The sequence below is a fragment of the Lissotriton vulgaris genome, chromosome 2_1 (genome assembly GCF_964263255.1).
Source record: "Lissotriton vulgaris chromosome 2_1, aLisVul1.2, whole genome shotgun sequence".
Taxonomy (NCBI): Eukaryota; Metazoa; Chordata; class Amphibia; order Caudata; family Salamandridae; genus Lissotriton; species Lissotriton vulgaris.
In genome coordinates this window covers 2027380770-2027405603 of record NC_141687.1, presented here as the reverse complement: position 1 = coordinate 2027405603, position 24834 = coordinate 2027380770, and the positions used below count along the sequence as shown (strand labels likewise).

Genomic DNA, 24834 nt, shown 5'->3' with positions numbered 1-24834 from the left:
ATCCTGTGATTCTAGAAGTGGCACTGGGGCCCCACCTAAGTTTCTCTGAATCAGAGATCATGGCCACTAGGCGTGAGGTGATATCAACGGACCAGGGCAGAAGATTAAAATGGACAAAAGTAGTTCCATAAACCTTTATGGGGGAAGTCCTAACCAAAGTTGAGAATGAGGTTGCTATTTGCCTGGATAATGCTGCATCAAGTTTAATGATAGTGGGGGCTTTTGATGCTATCTGTAAACAAATTAAAACCGATTTGACGTTAAACATTCACCCTATAACAATCAAAGGGAAAAATGGTTTGATAGCAACAGCTCTAGGGCACATTCAGCTCTTTAAAAGCCTTGAAAGGAAGCACTAGAAATAGGGAGCTTGTCCTGAAGTTAAGGAAGGCTTATAACCAGGCCATCAGGGACAGGAAAAACCAGATTAAAGAAGAGGCATGGGAGAAACTTCTGTCCCCGGAGGTACTGAGAGATAGCAGGAAATTCTGGTCCACCATTAATGAGCCTTTTTTTTCGGTGGACGAGAATTCTCCACTTGATTGTATTATCCCCGATGACCAATGTATAGGTCATTTTGAGAAGATTTATGGGAATCAGACAGCAGAGGGTTCCCAAGAGGTGATTTTGAATTCAGAATTAGCCCCGCAGTGTTTTTTCAGGAGACAGAAGTGGCAAGAGCAATTGAGGAGACTAGGAAAAACAAGGCGCTAGGTCCGGATGGGCTTCCAGCGGACCTATTTAAAAGCTTTCCTAGATTTTGGGCCAAGGTATTGACAAATGTCTTCAATGCCTCTGGTGTGATTTTTTTTCCCTGCATCCTGGTCCAAATCCATCATTATTTCGGTTTTTAAAAAGGGTCAAAGAAATGACCCATGTTATAGGCCTATCTCCCTGATAGATTCGACAGTGAAAATTTTAGGTAGAGTTATTCTAGCGAGGTTGACAGATTGTCTTGAGGGGAGAGGGATTCTGTCAAATGCTCAGTATAGTTTTAGAAGTAAAAGAAGCACATTAAATCAATGTCTTAATCGCCAGCTCCTTATTAGCAAATACACCAAAGCGAAAGAGGGCTCCCTCTATATGGGGTTCATGGACCTCTCAACGGCATTGGATCTGGTAAACAGGTCGAAGCTGTGGCAAATTTTACTTAACATCGGCATTGATTATGCCTTAGTTAAATTCTTGGCTGACCTTCATTGCGGCTTGTCAGCCTCTATTCGAGTCACCCAGGAAGGGAGATGTACAAGGTACTTTAACTCCGAACGAGGGGTCAGGCAGGGGTGCATTATGGTTCCCCTACTTTTTAGGCTTTATATAAATGCTTTAGAACCCGCCCTGAAGGGAGCTACATTAGACGTCCTGCGTGTAGGAGAAACCATTATAACGGTTATCCTCTACGCAGATGACGCCGTTTTATTGGCGCGCACTGGTGTTGGTCTAAATAAACTGGTGGACACGTTCGTCAAATTTATGGAATCTTTAGAACTGAAAATAAACGCTAAAAAATCCCATGTTATGATAGTAGGGGATGACAGTAGGAAAAAACAAAAAACGATATCCTTTTTCTGTGTGAGGGATGAGGTTAAAAGGGTCCCTGTGTTTACCTACCTAGGGATCTTGTTTGATGAAAAAGGGTCCTGGGGTCCTCAAATGAAACCTAAAAGAAATGTATTTGCCAGATCTACATCAGCCCTTATGGGATTTTCAAAACGTCTTGGGGCCAGACCTATGGAAGCCATTGTGAAGGTGTATAAGACCAAGTGCCTAGCAATCGCTACATACGGCTCCGACATTTGGGGGTATAGTACACAACACCACCTAATTCAAGTGGTTAAAATATATTTCTAAGATCCCTGCTGTCTGTACCTCAGTCCACCCCTACTTTTTCTATTCATGCAGAATTGGGGATGAGTTATGTAACTGACTTACTGAAAATAGCCCAGTTAATATGCTGGCTTAAGACCTGGCTCAATCAGGAGATCTCCCTAAACCACATGATTTTAAAAGACTGCCTAGCTCTAGATAAGGTTAGTAAAATCCCATGGCTAGCGTACATTGAATCCACCCTTAAAAAACTTGGTCGTCCTGGGCTTTTTTTAGCACCGGAAACCATTAAGAAAGAAGATGTAGACCTGATCAAAAATGCCATGGCAAACCTTTCTTCTGAAAGGGAGGAATTAGAGCTGAAAAAAACCTGTGGTAAGAGCGAACTATGGTCTGGTGAGCTCACCTGGAATCGAGCCTTACCTGAAATTAGTTACACGCCCTTTCCATCGGTATTTACTAACCAGATTTCGACTTAATATAATTCACCTTACACTGGGAGATTTCCCTAAATTGGGAATACCGGATGATACTGAACCTTGTAAGTGCGATAACTTCATTACAAGATACTATGCATTTTGTAATGTTCTGCGAGTATTACGCAGACATCAGGAAAAAGTATCTGGTACTAGTGTTAAGGGGAGTGGGGTTTGTGCAGGTTAGGCCGGCAATCCTTTATTTGCAACTCCTGGATATTACTCAAACCACTTTTCATGTTGCAAATTTTCTAGTGGCAGCGGTGCGTATTAATGGGATGAAGAAAAGATTAGGTCTTATGGGAGCTGTAGCTTGACTATAAAGAAAGATGTGGTTTATTTTTAGTCTACTGTATAAGGTATTGCTTGTTAATTTTATTCTCCGCATTTGGGAAAACTATTTACTGTAATTTTTAATGTTTAGCTACGTATGGAATTATTTTTGTGTTATAGCGGTCCCTTGATTGAAAACCTACGAAATGAAATTTAAATGTAATAGATTTAATGGAATTTTTTAATGTTTTGATTGTGAATTGGTATATATGTGCTGAATATTGTATCTGTGCCTTTTTATGATATTAAGTTATCGAATAAAGTATATGACTGACTGTCACTGCATGCATTAGTGGTTCCAGCAAGTTCAGTCTAAGGAGCAACGGCACGGGCTCCGCTCACACACAGTTGTGAATCATGAGTGGCACCGCTGGCAGCAGGACCAGCGTCCTTCATTCACACGGTGCACTGATGTGACAGTCTTCAGCAGTGGAAGCTTGCTGCGCAGACCCACACCAGATACAGCAGCACTGCTTTCCTTATACTGGAAACTGTTACAGACTTTCCTCACACACAGGGACAGGAGCAGTGTAAACGTGCTCACAAGTACAGAGCAAGAACAGAAAGGGAGCCGTCCATGGTAGCCTCACAAACCAAGAAAAGGCAAATCACATGCATCAGCACTGCAAGCTTCCCTCACACAAACAGAGAAGGGATTCCTTAGTGTTGCGACAACAGTACATTTATTCTTCTTACATACACCACAGATATGATACAGCCTGCGGCATGACAAACTTCCTTCACACTCAGAACATTACAAACTCTCCTCAAATACATTTACATCATGGAACATAGGGGCAGCAGTGCAAGCTTCCCCCATATGAACGGAGCTGGGATTCCAGGGTTGTGGCAACAGCAGTACTAGTATCCTTCATGCATACAGCACAGATATGAAACAGACTGCAGCAGGTCAAGCTTACACCACACGAACGGAAAAGGTGCTATAGCGAGATACGGTGCATTGTTGGTGAGTGGTATTGAGGGAATTCATGGAGAAGGAGGAAACACTCATTGTTTTGAACATTATTTGCCAGATATGGCCCGGGATATGCGGGTGGCGGTCGATTATGTAGTGTACCACATTCCAGAAATTTCTGTCAGGTGGTGGGGGGGCCCGACATTTAAAAAAATTCAGCTGGGGGGGCTCAGCCTTCAAAAGTTTGAAGACCTCTGCCTTATTGTTCAGCATTGTAGGTTTGCAGTTAGTTTCAGAAGCTGCACTTCTTATAGTAGCCACTAGATGCCAATCTGAGTACACACCTCCAGACCTGGGAACAGCGGCTCTAGTTGCATCACTTCGATAGCTGAAGGACCGCTTTAGTTCTTATCTTATCCGTGTTTCACCTTTTGTGAGCCACCTCATTCAGACATTAAGCGCGGTTTTTCTGAAGAATGGTACTCCTGCCCTAAATACTCAGTTTTGGTTTTGTTTTTACTGTTGAACTCTCTCAACTGTGCTGGAATACTGCTGATATTTTACATACATCCGGACTCTATTTTGAAATAGTCAAACTTATGCTGGGGTTAACATGTTTTTCTACATTCAGTCCTGTGTTCTTCACAGTAAGTCTGACCTTTAAATTGCCATATCTCTTAAGTCTTACCCCCTAGAATGACTCCTAAGCTGGTGGTAGGAGTCCACACACTGCTGCCACCAGCAAATATTGCTTATTCATTCTTGTCCTAAGTCCTGCCTGCTGTGTGAGAGGCGTTATACCTCTACGCCATACACGGCAACCTCCAGGCAGCCTAACAACAGAAATGGAGACCAGTCTGTTCCAGGAAGCAGCCCAAACTTGGCCTTCTGTTCACTCACAGCAGTGCATCCCCTGGTGTCTGCAGACGAATTTGTGATGCTAGAATGTATGCCATACAGATTTACATGTATCCCCTTTCAGTATCTAGTGAAACAACAAGCTGCCTGGGTTGCGTTTGGCAATTTAATGTAATCTTTCCCTTCGCTGTGAACTGATGCTGCATCATCCATCGTTATATAAGGTCTGTGCTAGCAGGGTGATGAATGAGCATTAGAGTGCACACCGTGCAAGAGCAAAATGCCGTTGGTTGAAGTGGGCCTACGTTGTGCCACATTCCATGTGTTGTGGTGGGAAGAAACAAAAAAAAAGTTTAAGACACCACAGTATAATAATGTATGAACAGGCTGACAGCCCTTGAAAGTATGCATATTTTTTTTGTTTATTAAAAACAAAAGGTTTTGAATACCACCCCACCTAAAACTTTCCTCATAGTGACAAATGAAACCGTGCAGAAGTGTTCAGTCATATTTAGGTTTAAAGATGCCTCTTTTTCTGCAGTTTGATATAACTCCAATTCAACTCCCCACCGCCAAAAAAATAATGGAATGGGGAACCACGGGCAATTGTTGAAGGTAACCTCTGGTCAAAAAAGTTTGGGAACCACTGCCTTACCGCCAAGTTTTGGATGGGAGTAAGTGAAAGTAAGAACTTGTCATTTGTTCACCCACTCTGAATAGGGCGGGTTTACCAATTTCAAAACCTCGGATATCCCTTACTCTGCTGCACTGTCAGAGGTATGTCAGCAGTGAAGACTGAGTAGTCTCCACCGCTGACATGTTGAAGATCCTTCCAAATCTAAATCCCCATGGTGGACCTTCAGTACTCTGGAAAGGATACTAGTACCCTCAATCAGGGTCAAGGTTTTCCTGAATAACCGGTGTTAGTAAAGCACATCAAACAATTGGCTGATATCAAAACATAAATCATATGGCAATATATGCCATAGTTTTCAGTTGCCTTTTATTATCATGGTTGCTCCCAGTACTTCTGTTGCTTATGGTATAGTTTAAAACAGGGGTCTCCAAACCGGTCCTGGAGGGCCGGATCCATGCCAGATTTTTTGGATATCCCCATTGAGATACATGTAGTAATTTAAAAAATATGGCATGGATCCGGCCCTCCAGGACCGGTTTGGAGACCTGGTTTAAAACATGTTGCCACACATAGGCCAGGATTAGAAGGACACTTTGGGCAGTACATGCAAGGGTCCTTTCATATTCCTCGTCAGAGACAAACTTTACGTCTCTGTCAAGGAAATTGTTTTTGGAGTGTTTGGCTGAACGTATTCAGGAAAGTGGCGATCTATCAATCGTGCCACATCCTCATCCACTCCAATTCTTGAAACTCTTGCTTGTTATACTGCAACGAGGCTGTAGATTACTGACTGATGAATCTACAAAAGTCATCATGGTATCTGAAGAACGTTCTTTGAAATCAGTGCAAGTATTGACGGGTGCCTAGTGAAATAAATGCACAGCCAACCTCTTGTACTAGTCATCTGATTTTCGATCTTCTCTGTATACAGCCACCATGTGCTTGTTGAAGTCTAGAATGCTCAATAGTGTGTGCACTTCCGATAACATTTATGGATGAAGTACTTCCATTGTGAGTAGATGTGAGATGTGAACATCATCTTTGGTCTGAAAATTTCAGAGCAAGTAGTTCATTGGTACGCAAGGCAATGCCCTACCCACTTTCAAGTTTCTTACAAACATCAACATTGGGGTTACCTATATGGTATGGTAAAGTGCCTACTGTGAACAATTCTTTAAACAATTGCACTTCTGTGAAAGTTCTAGACCTATACATGGAGAAATTTGTGAAAGTGATCTGGCAAGTTCCCACAGAATTTTCTTCACTGAATTCAAACGTGAAAGGACAACCAGGGGGGTCTTTTTAAGAATCCTTACCAGTGTACAGCCTGAAACTATATATGTATCCAGTAGCAATTTCACACAACATATATTGCTTAATGCCATAACATACTTACTTGCAAGGTATGTAGTCTCTGAAAACCAAACTGGCCTTGAACATGACTAGAGACTCGTCCCCAACTATATTTTAAACTGGAATATTGATCTCTGAAAAGCAATCTACTAAGTGGTCAAGGACAGGCTGAATATTAAAGAGACTGTCACTGTCGTAGTGATCTTGCAGTCCACGAAATGCATCATCCAGCTCGGCTCATGATCACTGCAAAAATAGCAGTTGCCATCAAGGGATTAGTAGACCAATATACATTCAATGATGGATTTCTTCGTTATTCCCTCAAAGAAGTTCAGATTTTCTAAATCTCCTGGAGATTTGTGATGGTCCACTGGATTTTTGTAGAGTAGCTCATCAATAAAGATTTGGAAGAAATTGATTGCGAAACGTTTTGTGCATTACCGCATATCCTTCAACACCACTAAAGACAGGCTGCACCATGTTATTGGCAACCAAGGGTTCAGCACTTCAGTGGGAAGTCTTCCTGTCCCTGGCTGCTATCCATCTTTGTCGTGCTGCACAATAGACATTTCAGTGTCCTTCTGTAAATGAGTCACTTCATCTGCACTAACAATGATTTCATCATCTGATTCCTCTCGGATAACAAAAATGCACTGCCAGAATCTTGTACTTGGTCCTCTTCTTCAGATGCGGAGTCAGTCTCGTAGCCCTGTTCAGAGGCACATTCACTAGACCAACCAAACAAAAACTTGCTGGTGAATCACCCTGTGGATAGCCATAATGATTGTTGATATGCTTGTCACAAATAACTTGACAACAACAGAGTACAAGGCATCAAATTAGTACTCAACCTAGTGTGCTTGTATGAAACAGTAAATATGACTACTTGTGTATAAAGATGAAGTTCTAGAAAGAAGCTACCAATACACAGCACAAATGAAAAATGACCCCCACAGGTGTAGATCGGTCTCGCAAAAGGTTGATCTGCCCTGTGGAGTGCCAAAACCAACATGTTTAAATGTTACCTGTAAATGGAGGAAGTGGCAGCTCCACCCTCCTCCCCCACCACATAAAAAACATAGTCCCTGGTGTCTAATGGGATTTTGCCTCTACCCCCACCTCTGGGGCAGATCGACCTCTTCCGGACAGTTTCACTGCCAGTGAGCGTTCCTTACCAAAAGAGTCCTTGAGATGTGCTGGAAGCAAAATGTCTTCCAGCAAATCCCTGAGTACGTTCATGATGGTAGTGTTTTGTGTGCATGCTAACGTCTATCTTGCTGAAGCAAGAATCTGGTGGCAGCAGAAGCTCTTCCACAGCCAACCCTGGTTGAGGGCACGTAGGGGTATAAAGCACAAGGAAGGAGTGCCAGCGCTTCCATGATGGTGGGTGCTAGAAGGTGCTGGACACGTCCTCAGCACTTGAAAGGTCATGTCGAGGATATTCACCACATCTTTGGCACCCAGGTGGTTAAAATTGTAATTCATTATAGAGAAAAAAAACACATGGCTCTCCTGCAGGCCTGCATCTCTAACCATTATCAAAATGAGCACTTGCTTTTTTGAAGAAGTCACTTTAGGTTTTGGAAAGTATTGTGGACCGCCCCTTTAATAGTCTTCATTCACAGTAAAGTAAGGCTGTAATAGGTGATACAGTGTTGGGTAATGCAGTGGCTCACCTGACGCATTGCCCCTGATATTCTGCTCTTTCACAAGGAACACATCCACACAGTAGTTACCGTAGGTGTCAGGGACTACTATGTTGTTTTTGTACTTGTATAGCGCACAGCTACCCAACAAGGGTCTCCCGGGGCTTGTACTCATGCCGCTGAGGAACCCGTCCTGGCTTTCCCTGTGAAGTGTCCACTCCTGGACACCCCCATTGTGAATCCAAGCATCCCCAGCGCTGTTGGGGGCCGTTGTGGAGATTAAGCAAGTTATTGCCCAGAGTTGCAGAGTGGGGCCCATGATTAGAATAGGCACTGAGGCGAGAATATCAGGTCAGAGGAATTTATGAGCCCAAGACCCGCCGAGGCAGGAATCAAACCCTGGTCCCGGGCCTGGACTCTGCATCAAGGTCTGCCGCTCTAACCATTTGAGCCACACTTCTCCATGGCATTACGTGTGTGTTTTATAAGACCAAAAAATACATGTTTTTGGAGCTTTGCTAGTTCTTGTTTTTATAGTTTTCTGTAATTTCAAAGATCGGAAAATGTTGTGGAAAATAACTACTTTGTCAGTGGCTGTTTGGTTATTTGAAAACAAGTTTACACATAGATTTTTTCCCTATTTTGAGAAGAAGCAGTTACTGTCAGTGGGCAGTCGTGATAAACATTTTAATAAAAAATGACATGTTTATTTTTTTTAACATAAAGTTGCTCTGGAATTGCAGTTATTACCATTGTTTATAAAAATAGTCCCTGATACTTTGAAATGCAAGCAGGCGATTGGAGATGAAAAGATGCACCCAAACAGTCAATAGAATTAGATGCGAGAGCAATACTGTTGTGGGCAAAGCCAATATGTGATTGACAAAATCTCAGAGCAGGGGCTGAAAGAGGCTGGTTAAAAAAAGTAAGAAGTTGAGGACGGTGGACACAAAGCCTACATGTATAGTGGAAACAAAGTTTGAAGAGCTCTTGATTAATTTGGTCTCTGGAGTAACCATTCACGTTAGCTTAGCATAACATCAAATTAATTCCATACGTTCTTTAGTAGATACACGTATTCTGTGACAAATAATTTTACGTTCTTTAAGCAGCGTGTTTTAAAAATATATATATATTGTTATTGGTCTCTTAAAAAGTGTGTTAATGATTGTTGATATCTAAACTGTTCAGTTTTAATGTTGTGCATGCATTGTTTTCGTGAGGCATCTTGTGATTTGTTTACCCCCTGTATATTCTTTACACAACCCGACCAGTAAAGGTTATTATGGTTAAAAAATATTAATTATATAGTTTCTCCACTGTACCATGTTAATGAGCACTGACCCAATACAGTTTATTTAATGGGTGAAATATTATCTTTAGTGTTGGCACAATAGTTTCCTATGTGGAGACATAAGATGCAATCAGTTTTTAACATTTTATTTCAAAATACTAATTTATGTTGTACTCGATAACATTGGTGTGTTTATTTTCTTCCTCAGGTGCCTTCCAGGATGTCAGATCTGTCAGCAACTTGTCAGGTAACCTGGCACTATGAGTTCTGTTTGTAAAGAAATGTCTGCTTATTTCAAGTGTTGTGTTCCAATTCAGCTGTTTTGTGGATATTTACAGGTAGCTATTTTTGTGCTAATTGTATCTGGTAAATATGACCTATTATATGCACTTGTGTAGTGTATGCAGTGCCAGGGAAAATAGAATATTGAATAATGGAATGTATAGTTGCTAAATAAGCAAGCATTGGCAAACCTAACCTGTTTAGACTTTGCAGACCTGCTATTTATTTTGTAGTATGTAATAAAAATATGAATTGGCATGTATGTGAAAATGTGAGTGGCCTAGCAGCTCAAGCAAAGGAGCCATGGTACTGAAGTGTAATACTTTACTGGCGGCTGTACATATTTGTTCAATTAAAATGCTGTCACTTGGCACAAGATAGCCAATGGATATGTAGATTTTTCAAAGCCTAGTGGGGAGAAAATCTGGATTTTATTAAAGACACAGAGGCTAGGATTATGGAAATATAGCAGCAACAACAGAGAGCACTTCTTTCAATCAAACTGTGCTGATCTGTGGGTCACAGATGAAGAACCAGGTCTTGAGTCCCTTCATGAAGACTGGCAATGAGAGTGTTCAAAGGTGGAGGGAAAGGACGTTTCAGGATTTGGCGGTGAGCTGGCAGAAGGGTCGTCCTCCTGTGCGGCACTGGTGGATACGCAGTGTCTGTTTGAGAGCGAGATGAGTGGAGCGAATGTTTCTAAATTGTTGGTGAAAGTTCAGGTGGTGGTTCATGTATGCTGGTCCTTGGCCGTGGAGGGCTATGTAGACATGGGTCAGGAGCTTAAAGTGGCAGCTCTTCTGGTTGGGTAACCAGTGGTGGGCTCTGAGGTGCTGGGAGGTATGGGTTCTTTTTGGCAGGTTGAGGATCAGCCTGACTGCTTCTTTCTGGACGGCATAGAGTGCATTGCTGTAGTCTAGACGGCTGGTGATGAGGGTCTGCGTCCCCGTTTTCCTGGTGCTGGTGGGTAGCCACTTTAAGATTCTGCAGAGCATGCAGATCATGTGGAAGCAGGCTGAGGAGATGGCATTGACCTGTCTCATTTATTTATTTAATTTTTTCATGGAGAGATTGCTGTCGAGGATGATGCCGAGGTTTCGGGTGTGATCTTTTGAACTAGTGGTGGATCCGAGTTCTGATGGCCACCAGTAGATCTAGTCAGCCAAGTGTTGTGATGGTGCCCATTCTGGGCACAGGGGTGCTTTATCAAAAGAGGATCGGACATTTCATTCCCTCTTTTCTGGCTAATCACACCCAGGCAGTGAAATTAGGCACTTTTTACTCGCCAACCTTTAGCCTTCGTGTGGGGTGCCGCAGGGCTCCTCGCTAAGCCCCACATTATTCAATATATATGTGGCGGATCTGGCGAGGGTCATTAAAGCACAGGGTCTCCGCTTAACCACCTATGCGGATGACACCCAACTGGTGTTGGCGATACACAAAGATGGAACAGCTGTGGCCGCAACATTTCAGGAAGGAATGAGGACCATCAGCTCATGGATGTCAAGCAATTGCTTGAAGTTAAACTCGGACAAAACCGAGGTAATGACCTTTGGCAACCTTGCCCCGGAATGGTCTTCCATCTGGTGGCCCAATGAAATGGGGCCACCCCGACTCCGGTTGCCAAGGTCAGAAACCTCGGCGTCATGTTCGATGAGAAGCTGCTGTTTAAACATCACGTGAATGCGGTGGTCTCTTCATCTTTCTTTATGCTAAGGAAGATCAAAAAACTGTTGCCATATCTTCCTCCAGGAGCAGGGAAAACCTTGATTACCACTCTCGTTTTCTCAAAAATGGACTATGGTAATGCCCTCTTTCTTGGCACAAAAGAACAGATTTTATCTAAACTACAATCGGTGCAAAATGCAGCGGACAGAATTCTGCTAGACATTCCCAGCCACCGCCCCACTTCCATGGCCATTCGCCATTTGCATTGGTTAAGAGTCGCATAAAGTTCAAGGCACTTTGCATTGCCTACAAGGCCATCCATGACTCTGGACCAAGGTTCCTCAAAGATGCTTTTCGGATCTATGCTCGGCAAAGATCCCTTCGTTCTGCTGGCTCCTACCTTCTTTCTGTCCCACACACCAGAACCACCAGCTGGGGAGACAGACGCTTAGCCACCCCTAGACTGTGGAACTCTCTTCCCCTGCCCATTAAAACCAGTCCCACTCTCACCATCTTCCGCAAAACTCTTGAAAACGTGGTTATTCAATCAATGATCCATATGGTAGCTTTCCGTCTCAGGAAGTCCGATGTGCGCCGAGACACCCTCAGGTAGTTGCGCGCAATAAAAATCTCATAAACATAAAGGGTCAACTATGCCCATTTTTTACCCTGAGGCCTTACCTGCCTCCTCTGGTTCCCTTTTTTCCTCACCTCTATTACCTTGTGGTCCGAGTCAAACTCTAAAGAGTATGAGATTTATTTATGACTCTTAAGAATCATCACTGTCAATTCTTACCGGAACATCTGGGCCTTCATCAACGTCATCATTGGTAAATCTTTCCCCTCCTACCTTTGCTTTCTTACTTTTGATATGATGGTCATCTCCTGAAGTTCTTTTTCATTGAACCTTGCCTGTCCAATCTGAACATTCTGTTAACTCTGCATTCCTCCTTTATTTGGCGCTTGATATTTTGAAACTCTGTTTCTTAGACAGTGCCTCAAACTTCATGTCAATGGGGTCAGTTAGCGACCCCATCAACTTTCCCAATGCTCCATTCACCATACCTTCCTATTTCTCCATTAGTCTTCGCTATAACTGTTCCTCTGACATCCTTGATTCTTAATATAGGATATTTCAATAGAATGGAATTATATAATATCCCTTCTGTGCTTGGATATAATAAAAATATCCCTTCAAATAATCTCTCCTCCATATTCCTTAGCCAAGCTCTTTGTGACTGGACTATACTTTCCAAAATTCACCTCCACAGTTGCATTGTTGTCTCCCAAACACATGCAATTGAAGCGTACTTCACTCACTCCTATAGATTGAACCATCTTGACCTGCTAAATTTCTGTTCGTGCCTTGTGATTGCTTGTGCTTTTGATTTGTTTCCTGGCAGTTCCTCTCATGGTCTATGTCATATAACTAAATGAACAGTAAGTAGAAGGTACATCTGGGAAAGCAAAATGAGAATCTCATTGACTTTGAAAAGCAGCAGTATGTCCTCTACCATCAGGAGTTTTGGATCCTTTGAGTACTTTGATCCTTGATTATAAAGCAGAATTTCTTTATCGCCCAGTCAAGTTTAAACTCGGGCCACAGTTGGAGGCACCATCGCCAATGCGATGGGCATGCTACCTTGCACATGTCTCAAAATGTCTCATCTATTGTTCTATCCAAGCTGATTGCCTTCTTGTGCCCGTCGCCTCCACCTGGAGAACATCGACAACAACACCACCACCCTGCTGGACAACCTCGCCAACCTCTGGCTCAAGCAACTGGTGAACACCCCCACCCCCTACGCCGGACACACGCTCGACCCAATCTTCTCCTCCAGCAAGTACATCTCCTTCAGCCACTTTGCTGGACTCCACTGGACAGACCACAGCTGCGTCCACTTCAGCTTCAGAAAGACCACAACGCACCACCTCCCGCAACCGGTTCCCCGCAGGAGCTGGAACAAGATCACCACCGACCAGCTCACCACATCACTGAACCAGAACCCTCCCGCCAGATCAACGAACCCCAACCAAGCAGCCAACAACCTCACACAGTGGATCACCAACTGCACTGACGACCTCGCACCCCTGAAAAACCATCCCAGCAGGCCCGGTAGCAAGAAAGCCTCCTGGTTCAACGACTACCTCATGAACTCTAAGAAGAACTGCCGTACCCTCGAGAAAGCCTGGCGAAAAAACCCGACCACAGACAACATGACCGCCCTCAAGCACGCCACCCGCAAACACCACCAGCTGATCCACACCACCAAGAAGTCAGCGTTCAAGGACCGACTTGACAACAACGCACACAACCATAATTTTCAGCATCGTCAAAGAGCTCTCTAACCCCAGCGCCGGAAACAACGACATCACTCCCTCACAAGACATCACTACCTCTGCGACTCACTCGCCTCATTCTTCCACAGCAAGATCACAGACATACACAACAGCTTCTGCGAACAGACCTCGCACCCAACCATAGAACCAACGCCCCCACCATCACCCTCCGCGACTGGACCCCGCACGATGAACACCATCCACTCCGGATCACCAACCGACCCATGCCCCCACCACGTCTTCAACAAGACCGACTCCGTCATCGCTCCCCATCTCCGGGACATCATCAACTGCTCCTTCAACACCGCCACCTTCCCGGAAAGCTGGAAGCATGCCGAACTCAGTGCCCTGTTGAAGAAACCTTCAGCAGACCCCACCGACCTCAAGAACTACCGCCCCATCTCGCTCCTCTCGTTCCCCCCCCCCCCCCCCCCCCCCAAGCCATCGAGAAGACCGTCAACAGACAGCTTGCCGCCTTCCTCGATACGAACGGATCCCTCGACCACTCACAGTCCGGCTTCCGAGCCAACCACAGCACCAAGACCGCCCTCATCGCAGCCACTGACGACATCCGAACCCTGCTCGACAACGGGGAAACAGCGGCCCTCATCCTCCTGGACCTCTCCGCAGCATTCGACACTGTCTGCCACCGCACCCTAGTACAACGCCTCAGCAACGTCGGTATCCAAGAGAAGGCACTGGAGTGGATCATCTCGTTCCTCGCCGGAAGAACCCAGAGAGTCCGCCTACCCCCGTTCAGATCTGAGGCCACCAAAGTAATCTGCGGCGTGCCACAAGGATCATCACTCAGCCCCACCCTCTTCAACGTCTACATGAGCCCCCTCGCAGCCATCGCACGCCAACACAACCTCAACATCATCTCCTACGCCGACGACACCAAGCTGATCCTCTCCCTCACCAACGACCCTGCCACCGCCAGAACCAACCTACGAAGGGATGAAAGAAGTAGCCGAGTGGATGAAGAACAGCCACCTGAAACTGAACTCAGACAAGACGGAAGTCCTCATCATTAGATCATCACCCTCTGCATGGGACGACTCCTGTTGGCCCCCGGCCCTAGGCAGCGCACCCAAACCAACGGACCATGCACGCAACCTGGGCTTCATCCTGGACTCCTCCCTCTCGATGACCACACAAGTCAACGCCGTCTCATCATCGTGTTTCAACATCCTACGCATGCTCCGAAAGATCTTCCGATGGCTCCCCACCGAAACCAGGAAGACTGTCACCCAAGCACTCGTCACCAGCCGACTGGACTACTGAAACACCCTCTACACCGTAACCACAGCCAAACTACAGAAAAGACTCCAGTGCATCCAGAATGCCTTCGCACGACTCGTCCTGGACATCCCCCGACACAGCCACATCTCCGGCCACCTGAGAGACCTGCACTGGCTCCCCGTCAGCAAGAGGATCACGTTCAGGCTCCTCACCCACGCACACAAGGCCCTCCACGACCTTTGCCCCAGGTACCTTAACAACCGCCTGACCTTCTACACTCCCACCCGCCAACTACGATCGACCAGCCACGCCCTCGCCGCGGTTCCACGCATTCGAAAAGCCACCATGGGAGGAAGATCCTTCTCCTACCTGGCAGCCAAGACTTGGAACCCCCTCCCCATCCACCTCCGTCGTACCCAAGACCACCTCGCCTTCAGGAGACAACTCAAGACCTGGCTGTTCGAGCAGTAGAGGACCCCCCTCCCCCCAAGCGCCTTGAGACCCTCCGGGTGAGTAGCACGCTATACAAATTCCTTGATTGATTGATGGTCGTTAATAATAAGTTTAAAGCCCCTGCAGTGAGAATGTTGGTCACCAGTAAATGAGCGCTGCCTTTTCAGAGAACTACAAAATGCATTTTCCGATTGCTGAATCAGCAGAATAAGTGCCTACACGATGCCCATTGATAACCAGGAACATTGTTTAGAGATGGGGTGTTGGGCAGCAGAAAATGAGAATGGAGAGTAGAAAGATTTCTTGTTGAGGAAGTTTCTTAACGGTCAGTTGGTAATGTCCTGGTAATATTATAGAAGGGGAAATATGGGTGGTGGTCACTGCGGGGAAAAAAATCATACTAGTTATTCACGTGACTGCTTGTTCTCAAAAGTCATGAAGAGTTTCTGAATGTTTCTGCCATCACAAGTAAGACTTGGAATTGTTCTGTCTAAAGTACTATGTAGGTTCTTAGATTTTCCAAGAGCTCACACACCCAAGTGGCCGCCATCTGTTTTGTGTATGTGTAGCGTATCATTTGAAAGTATATTTTTGTGAGTTTTTGGATTTGGCAAGTACGAAAACAGGTGGAATGAGGTTCGATATGTATTATACCAATGGCACAGAAAATGTAAAAAATGATTGGGCCTAAGATTGAGCAGTACACCATCAACCAATTATTTTTTTTATAAAAATTGATACTGCAAACCGTGTTTACATTTTTTTTAAGCATCACAAACATTTGCACGTAGGTATTCTAGCATATATCAAATATGCATGTCATAATCACCATACTTTTATATAAACAATTGTAATGTATCCGCTTTTGAACGAAATGCACTTGAAGGCTGTTTATCTCTGTTCTTAGGCCGATTTAAGAATACACATACGTGCGTTTGTCTTTTAGGGTACCCTTGTGTTCAGTGCTGTTTCTTTCAAAGGAAACAAAGCTTTTACAAGCCTGTTATATCCGCAGAAATGCAATTTTGTAGTACTCATTTTCGAACTCTCTTAAAATAAGACCTACTGTTTCCTTGTGTACAGACAGTAATATCACTCTTCAGCACCCTTCTGTGGTAGCTCACATAACGCTACTGAATTCTGTTATTTATTTGTTAGTATTCAGCATTTTTATTAATCATTGAGCAGTAAGGGCAACCTACCTGTTATCCAGTATTGGGGTATCTTTCATAGATTCACATGCTTAGAATCATCCCCGCCGATGAGGTGGGAGTCTCGCTGTACAATAAAACATATACATTACAGTCATAATAACATCACACCATAGTCACCACACTAGCCTATCTTAGTCCTTTTGCAAAAAGAACCAAACTTGGAAACCAGCCAATTGGGCAGCAGCACCCTCTTAGAATCTTCCCCATAGAGAGGCAAACCCACAGATTTCCTACTGCACCTCGTGTGTTAGGGAGTCTCCCTGAGCTCTGCTCAGTTTTTTCCTTAAACCTTTACTTTTTGAGAGAAAAAATGTCTTGATTCCTCCAAGAAAAGTTTGGTTTTGGCCTGTTCTTCATGTGGGAAGAAGAGAATACACTTTGAGGATCCACATAAAGAATGTATCTATTGCCTCTACCCAGCTCACAAGGTCAAGGAATGCAGGATCTGTAGAATCTTTCCTGCCAAGACCTTGAAGGATCGAGAAGGACGTCTGCTGGTTTGGCTGGAGAAGTTGAAGGCATCATCTGAGGTGGTATCTGAATGAGAAGGCAGTGTAAGTCCTCAAGCCTCCACCCCCCTATCCAAGAAAAGGGATAGGTCTGGAGATCCTCCTGAGAAGCAGAGTAAGACCCTGAAGAAATCTCACTCAGAGATTGGTCACTCTTCCTAAAAAAAAAAGGGAAATCCTCATTTTCTTCTAAGGTAAATTCTGGAGAAAAGGTGAAGGTTTCATAGAAAACTACCTCAAAATTTCTTCCTGAGCCTCCGTCGACATCTAAAACATCTTCGTCAACGGGAAAATCTCCACAGAAGGTGAGTGGATCTTCAGCGTCGAAGAAAATTCCACCGTCGATGAGACGCTGTCGACAACGATTCATCCTTCGTTTACGAGTACCCCGTCGACGATGCTACAAGTCCCGTCGACAAGCCGGCCGTCGACGACGCTGCAGTCGATGTGCCCACCGTCGACGATGATTGTACTCTCGACGACGAGTCCGCCATCGATGACAACTTCAACCGTGACGTCGATGGCCACATCTTCGGCGATGACTTTTCCGTCGACGACATCCATGATTACAACGTCGAAGATGTCCTCTATTACAGCCATCTCCACAGTATCTGATTTACCATCCATGTAAATTTCAGTTACATTGAAGCGTAAAAAACCTGCACCTTTACAAATTACGCCAGTTTTGAGCTCCAAATTATCATCTCCCAGGCAATTTTACCATGATGTATCTCACATTTCACCTTTACCTCCTAGCCATTATTTGGCGGAATCTGATTAGGATCCCTTTGGACAGGCACATGACCCTTCTCAACTCAGAATAAAATATCAAGAGGATGACGATGAAGAAGAGTTTTATGAACCATGTGAATCTTTAAGAGGACCTCAAGAATCGTTCCATCAAGAACCTATGGTTCAGATGCCTGTAACTTCGCTTCAAGACCTTTCAGCAATGTTAAAGGACTTGTTGCGTTCTAATCTAGGACCCTGATCGATACTGTGACCTTATGCCCCTATTCGGCTATAAATCCATTTATTCCCTATATTGGCATAACCGTTCAAGTGCAATATTCAGAAAGTCGTCTCTGGCCTCACACGAACAGAGCCACATTTCAGAATCGCTTTCTCTGCCACTTCCTTTGCAACCAATTAGTGCAATGACATAGCAGAAGTTACTATCTGAGATTCCTAGATTAACACTCCGAGTTCTTCAACAAGATAAAAACTCAGCAACCTGGAAATCCCCGCTTGCTGTGTTTTGATTAGTAATAGAACTCTAATGAGCACTGATAGATGATCACTTCCTAGTGACATCTTTATTGATGTCTTATGTCCAAAAACTTACGTCAAACAAGGCACCTTTCAGGTATAAATATTACCAACGTTGCCTTAAAAAAACGCTGCTGTCTCGTTGCTGTTTCGCTGAAGCTGATGCTGCTAGCTGTCTCGCTGCTGCTGAAGCTGCTGTTATGCTGACGATACCATAGCTGCTATCGCTACTGCTATCGCTGCTGACTAGCGAACAATGGTGTGGTGAACTTGGGAGCTGAACAGCCGCCCCCCTGCAAGAGCCCAGCAGATGCAAGCTGGCCGCGGACTCTGCTCCTCCTCCTCCTCCTCGACGCGCTGAGAAGAGACACTGTCTTTCTCCTGCAGAGAAATCCAGCTCCGGCGTTTCTGGTCTACCCTTGCGGGTGACTGGGATACCGACCCCCTGAAGGAGATACCAGACCTCCATCATTCTATTCCAGAGGTATGGTGTTGACTAAACCCTTAAAGAGAATTCTTGAAGCAAACCTTGGCAAAACCAACTTAACTTAAAGCGATTTACTTACTCCCCTCCCAAGTATTAGGCTTAGGTCAGGTACACTGGGGTAGGCGTAGTTAGAAGCACCAGTTGAGTATGTTAGCCTAATGTATATATGAATGTATATATGTTTTATTCATTTTAAACCATTGTATGGCTAAGAAACCATATCAATGCTTTTACAGTATTATTTCGCAATACTTATCTTACTGTACATACTTTTTATAATAACAAGTCTTGCAATTGTGGCAATTCATTTCTCTTGTACGAGAAGAAAGACTGTTCAATAAATGTTACCCTTTATTGACAACGCCCGTCTCTCTCTTCTCTACATATTGTGAATGTAAACTGCACAACCAATGACTGAGTAAAATAACTGTCTATTGTTCACACGACTCTAGAGACCGACTCTGATCTGAGGAGCAAAGTTGTCATGTTGCACGGTTGTTGGAAAACTGAATCCCTTCTTGTCTGTGCCAGGGAAGCTGATCACTTCCTATTCAGTCACTAAAGTTTCCAGTGACCTCTGAGCTAGTTGGTAACAAACCCAATTAAGTTTAGCATAGTCAGTGGAGGCCTGGAAGATCCGTACTTCTACGTCGATACTACTGTTTATGTTATTCCAATGCGCAGGGCCTATTGGGAAAATAGGAACTACACTACATGGCGCCCAACGTTTGGTAAGGCGATAAACTAACGCAAGACGTTAGAGTAACTCAGTCGTGCATATTTCACACAGACCCCTTTCTCCCGTAAATACTCCAATAGACGTCTGGAGTGGGTGAAAGGTTAAAATCCGCCCCAACTCAGTAGGAAGAGATTCCTATGTAAAGCTCTGGTTTATTCAACGTTGAAGGATACAGTGTTCCATAATATTGTGCACCTAATCTTTGTCTCCTTGGAGACCTACTCTGCAAACCTTGCATTTATACAATGCCAGAAGAAAACTGAACCACTGGGGCAGCAGCAGATGCGACTCAGCAGGGTCCCGACGGGACTACTGACCCGGATGCAATTATCATCCCGGTACATTTAAGAAAGTCTGTAACGTTAAAACTTATAGAAAACGGACTGACACCACAAGGTGGTACAGTAATTTTCGTGATAGAGGCACATGAATATCGGCAGACAGGTATTCTATTCATGGATAAACTTTCCAGCGGCAAACGCTAGAACAAAAGAGTTTCACTATTACAAAATAGAGAAACCACCGGATGAGTACGCTCCTTTCGAGGAGACTGAAATCCCACTAAAATTCCAAGAGCACCTGCTCTGGTTTAATGGCGCCCTAAAACATAATGATCATATTACCAGGCTCGGTCCACTAGGTAGACCAGGAGCAACGTGGCCGGTTCTAGCCAGCTACACACCACATCCGGACATTGCAAAAATGTCTAAAGAAGAGCTGTTAGTACAGCTAAAAACACTTATAAAAATACATAGACAATTTGTCCAATATGTAATGCAGACTGCAACAGTCCAACCAGCTGTTAAAGTACCACAGCTGACCCCTCATCAGGGGAACACTAATAAAATTACACCACAGAACATACAGTCATGTCTTGGTAAAACACCCGTAAAACGGGAACAAATTCCTTTCTGGTTAGCACAAAAAATCACTCAAATAGAGGCAGTATTTCCGGATTCTACCCCTATCGAGAAACTCAGAATCTTGACCATCTGCCTTCCTATGGGAATCGCACCACACGTGGAGGACTGTGACACTTGGGGTACAGTCTTTGCTTCCATTTGCACAAAAACACATGGTGTTCCGTCTATGGTGGTAATACCAGATGTACTAAGACAGATTCAGAATGAATACGGTCCAGAACCTGCTTTAACTCTTGGTATGAAATTACTGAAAGACTTCAAGCAGATCTCGGCTATATTATTAGCCAATATAAAGGGAGAAGCAGCATCTGTGGCGATCCGCCAGAAGTTGAAGGAAACGGATATAACAGATCAGCCAGTTGAGCTTGCCAGAATCATAGAGAAATGCTATGAAGAATTAGGTAGAGGCAGCTTGGGTGGGAAACCAGTAAAGCCCCAACTGCTCGAAAATCCTGAAAAATTATTTATTAAAAATAATTCAAACACTCCTAAAAAGAACTGGGATGGAAATAAACAATCCACTCCCAAGGAAAAAGTTTTCCAGTCCAGAGGAAGGTCTCCTCGACGGAGGGAAAGAACTCCGACTCGAGAACACCAGTCTCCCCAGAGGGAGCCCTCTGAAAAAAGATACAACCTTAGAAATAGGGATAATTTGAAAAAACCTGATAGATATCAAAGTATTGATACACGTCCCTCTCGATCTTTTTCGCAGAAATCGGAAAGAAGAGGACGGTCAGACCCAGGAGAACACACCAAGTCCAAAGACAAGGAACCTGCTCAGAGTAAAAAATCTCAATTTCCAAAAAAGAAGGTAGCCAGTATTAGAGTAATCAACCATGCAGAGAATACTGAGGACACACTTGAAAAACGGGGAGTGGGCACAGACAATGCTAGACAGTGCAGCAGAAATCAGTATAGCCCGCAATATCTTGATGAGTCATCTGGAGACAGTGGACACGAATGAATACATTCAGGTTGAAACTGCCGACACCAGGCTTAGCGAGCCCCATAAGATATACGAAATAACATTGCGTATAGAGGGTGATAAGACTAGGAAAATAAAGGGTCTATTTTGGGATAAACTCTCAAAAGGCTATGATATTCTGTTAGCTGAAAAAGATTGGCCCCCAGAGTTTGTCAGGGAGTGCCCTCGTGGCGAAGAAATGATTATGCCTGCCTTCTCGAATCACATTCCGATTCACAAAAAATATACTTATGCAAGGAAATGGGCAGTAGCCCAGGCACCGGCATTATATAAAAATCATGTAGGATGGGATGAGGACTCCCCTCCTCACAAAATCCAATTAAAAAGTGAACCAACTGCCCAAAGGCAGTATCCCATTAAGCAAGAAGCTAAAAAACAAGTCAGGGAGATCTTAGATCAACTTGAATATCAGGGGGTGATTGAAACATGCACCTCTCAAATGAACAATCCTTTGTTTCCTGTCTCCAAGCCAGACAGTTCATATCGTCTAGTTTTGGACTACAGACACCTTAATGCATGTTGCAAAACATTTGCAGTACTAAACTCGCATAGTGCTGCACTAATGAACAACATAGTTAGGAAAAAATACAAAACGACATTAGACCTATCTAATGGTTTCTTTTGTCAAAACATTGCACCAGAAAGCAGGTATAATAATAATAATAATACTAGTATTTATAAAGCGCGAACAGCTGCCTCAACTAGGAGGCGTCCCGGCGCTGTGAGGGCTCGACAAGAAAGCTAGCTGGGAGCCTGCAACTTATAGATGCTCCGAGAACAGCCACGACTTAAGCTGTCTCCTGAAACTTGTTTCTGATTGGGCCTTTCGCAGCTCAGGAGGTAAGGAATTCCAGAGACGGGTCACGTTGGCTGAAAAGGTCCGACCACCCAGTCTGGCCCTTTTGACTCGCGGCACACTCAGTAGCACCTGATCATTTGAACGAAGGGAGCGGGACTGTGTATATCTAGGCAGACGGGCTCTCAAATAATTAGGACAGGTGCCGTAGAGGGTCCTATATGCCAGAGTAAGAGTTTTAAATTTTATTCTACTGGCAATCGGGAGCCAGTGTAAGGCCCGAAGATGGGGAGAAATGTGCTCTTTAAAAGGAATATGTTTGAGCAACCTGGCTGCCGCGTTTTGCACCGTCTGCAGCCTTTGAACCACGTATTTCGGGAGGCCGCTATACAGGCCATTAGCATAGTCCAATCTCGAGGTGATGGTCGCATGGATCACGGTTTTCCGGCAAGACTCTGGCAAAAGCTTCAGGACTGGGCGGAGATTCCTCATTTTGCTCAGGCAGCAGCCTGTGACCTGATGGATCTGGGACGCAAAGGAGAGATTTTCATCCCACTTAACTCCCAGATTTTTAGCCCATTGGGAAGGGGAAGGTGGAGTACCCATCTCAGTTGGCCACCAGAGCTCAGCTGGAGGGTGACTGCCTTTACCAAAAAAGATCACTTCCGTTTTTCCCGGATTCAATTTCAGCTTATTAGTATTCATCCAGGAGGCCACATCCTGAAGGCACCCCTTAAAGTTTGCAAATGCCGCCTCTGTCACCTCAGAGTAGGGAAAAACCAACTGGGTGTCATCCGCATAAGATATTGCTGTGACTCCCCAGTTGGCAATGAGGGAGAAAAGAGGGGCAAGATAAACGTTAAACAAAAGGGGGCTAAGGGCAGATCCTTGCGGGACCCCGCATCGCAGTGGCTTACGCTTTGAGTCACAGGTGCCTAGAGTGACCCTCTGCGTTCGGTTTGACAGGTAGGACTGCATCCAACCGAGTGCCTGATCTTGTAGGCCAATGTCTGCCAAACGTTGGATCATCCTAGCATGGTCCACCGTATCAAACGCGGCCGAGAGATCCAGGAGCATCAGCAGAGCTGAGTCCCCTGAATCTAACGACCACCTCAGAGAATCAGCCACCTCAATCAACGCCGTCTCCGTGCTGAAGCCGGGTCTAAACCCGGACTGAGTCTCATGCAGGATGTTATTAGATTCAACATGAGCATTCAGCTGGCGATGAATTAGTTTTTCCAGCATTTTCCCGGGAGCTGCCAGCAGAGAGATAGGACGGAGGTTAGTTAAATCCTCCGCATCCCCGTTTGGCTTCTTTTTCAGTGGAAGAAGCGTCGCATGCTTCCAACTCTCCGGAAATTCCCCAGTGTCTTTGGAAATATTCCAGATATGTTGAAGCATAGGTGCAATAGCGTCCGCTAGAGGTGCCCACAATTTAGGCGGACAAGGGTCCTCTGGGGAGCCAGACTTACACCGGGTTATCTCTTGGCTTGCCTCAACTAGCGGGATAGGTTGAAATTTCCTCAGGGAGGCTGGGGGCCAGCCCCCATTCTCTCTATCCTCCTTGGCCGTAGGTTTATGCGGGCCAAAGGAGTCATAGACCATCTGTATTTTATTGTCAAAATAGACAGAGATCTTATCACAGAGTGCTATGGATTGGGGGATATCCCTTTCGATACAGTGGGGCTTCAGAAAGGATTCAACCAGTTTAAACACTTCTTTGCTGGGGTTCTCTGCCTGTTGAATAACGGAGGCATAGTAACTCTTTTTTCCTTTCCTGATATGCTTGTGAAACAGCTTGGTGGCCTCTTTAAAATGTATTTTTGCTAGAGGGCAGTAGTTTAATCTCCATTGTCTTTCGAGCTTCTTACAGGCTCTTTTTTCCGCTCTTAAATCATCAGAGAACCATGGGGCCGTTGGAGAAGTATTTGACCGCTTTCTCCGTAATGGGGTCTCAGAAAAAAATTCTGTCGACTCCCACAGGGGTTCAAGAACAGCCCAGGACAGAGTTACTACAAATATATGATGATGAGGCATTATCTTACGTAGATGATATCTACCTCACAGACGACGACTTGGATACTCACTTGAAAAGAGTGAACACCATTATACTTGGGTTCGCAGCAGAGGGTTACAAATTCAACTTTAAAAAGTCTTGAATTGCCCATCTGACAGTATTATTTTTAGGATAAGAATTATCAAGTGAAGGAAAAAGCCTAGCGGACAACTTCTTGGAGAAGTGCGCTGTACTCCAAGCTCCAAAAACGCTGAAGAATTTACAATCCATACTAGGTTTTCTGAATTTCGGAAGAACATACATTCTAAATTACGCAGAGAGGGTTAAACCTCTCTACGAACTAATAAAACCTGATTTTAAACAAATCAATTGGACTCAAAAACACACAGAAATTTTGAGATCACTGCAAACAGACATGTTAGCTAAAACAAAATTAGACACACGTGACAATACACGCGATCTTGTAATCCGAGTCATCCCAGGAAGATGCAGATTCACGTACCTAACCTCTAATGAGGGAGAAAAGGTACCAATAGCTTACAAATCACATTTGTACACAAAGGCTGAAAT

The 24834-nt window shown here is 44.5% G+C and overlaps 1 protein-coding gene across 1 annotated transcript in view; it reads left to right on the top strand.

Annotated features, from left to right (window-relative positions):
* The window catches only part of LOC147733678 (transient receptor potential cation channel subfamily M member 7-like), a 1990815-nt gene that overhangs the window by 202747 nt on the left and 1763234 nt on the right, over nt 1-24834 (top strand). The window contains exon 3 of the mRNA XM_086958252.1: nt 9549-9587. Within this exon, the coding sequence (XP_086814378.1) occupies nt 9549-9587 (39 nt within the window). The remainder of the gene's footprint in view (nt 1-9548; nt 9588-24834) is intronic.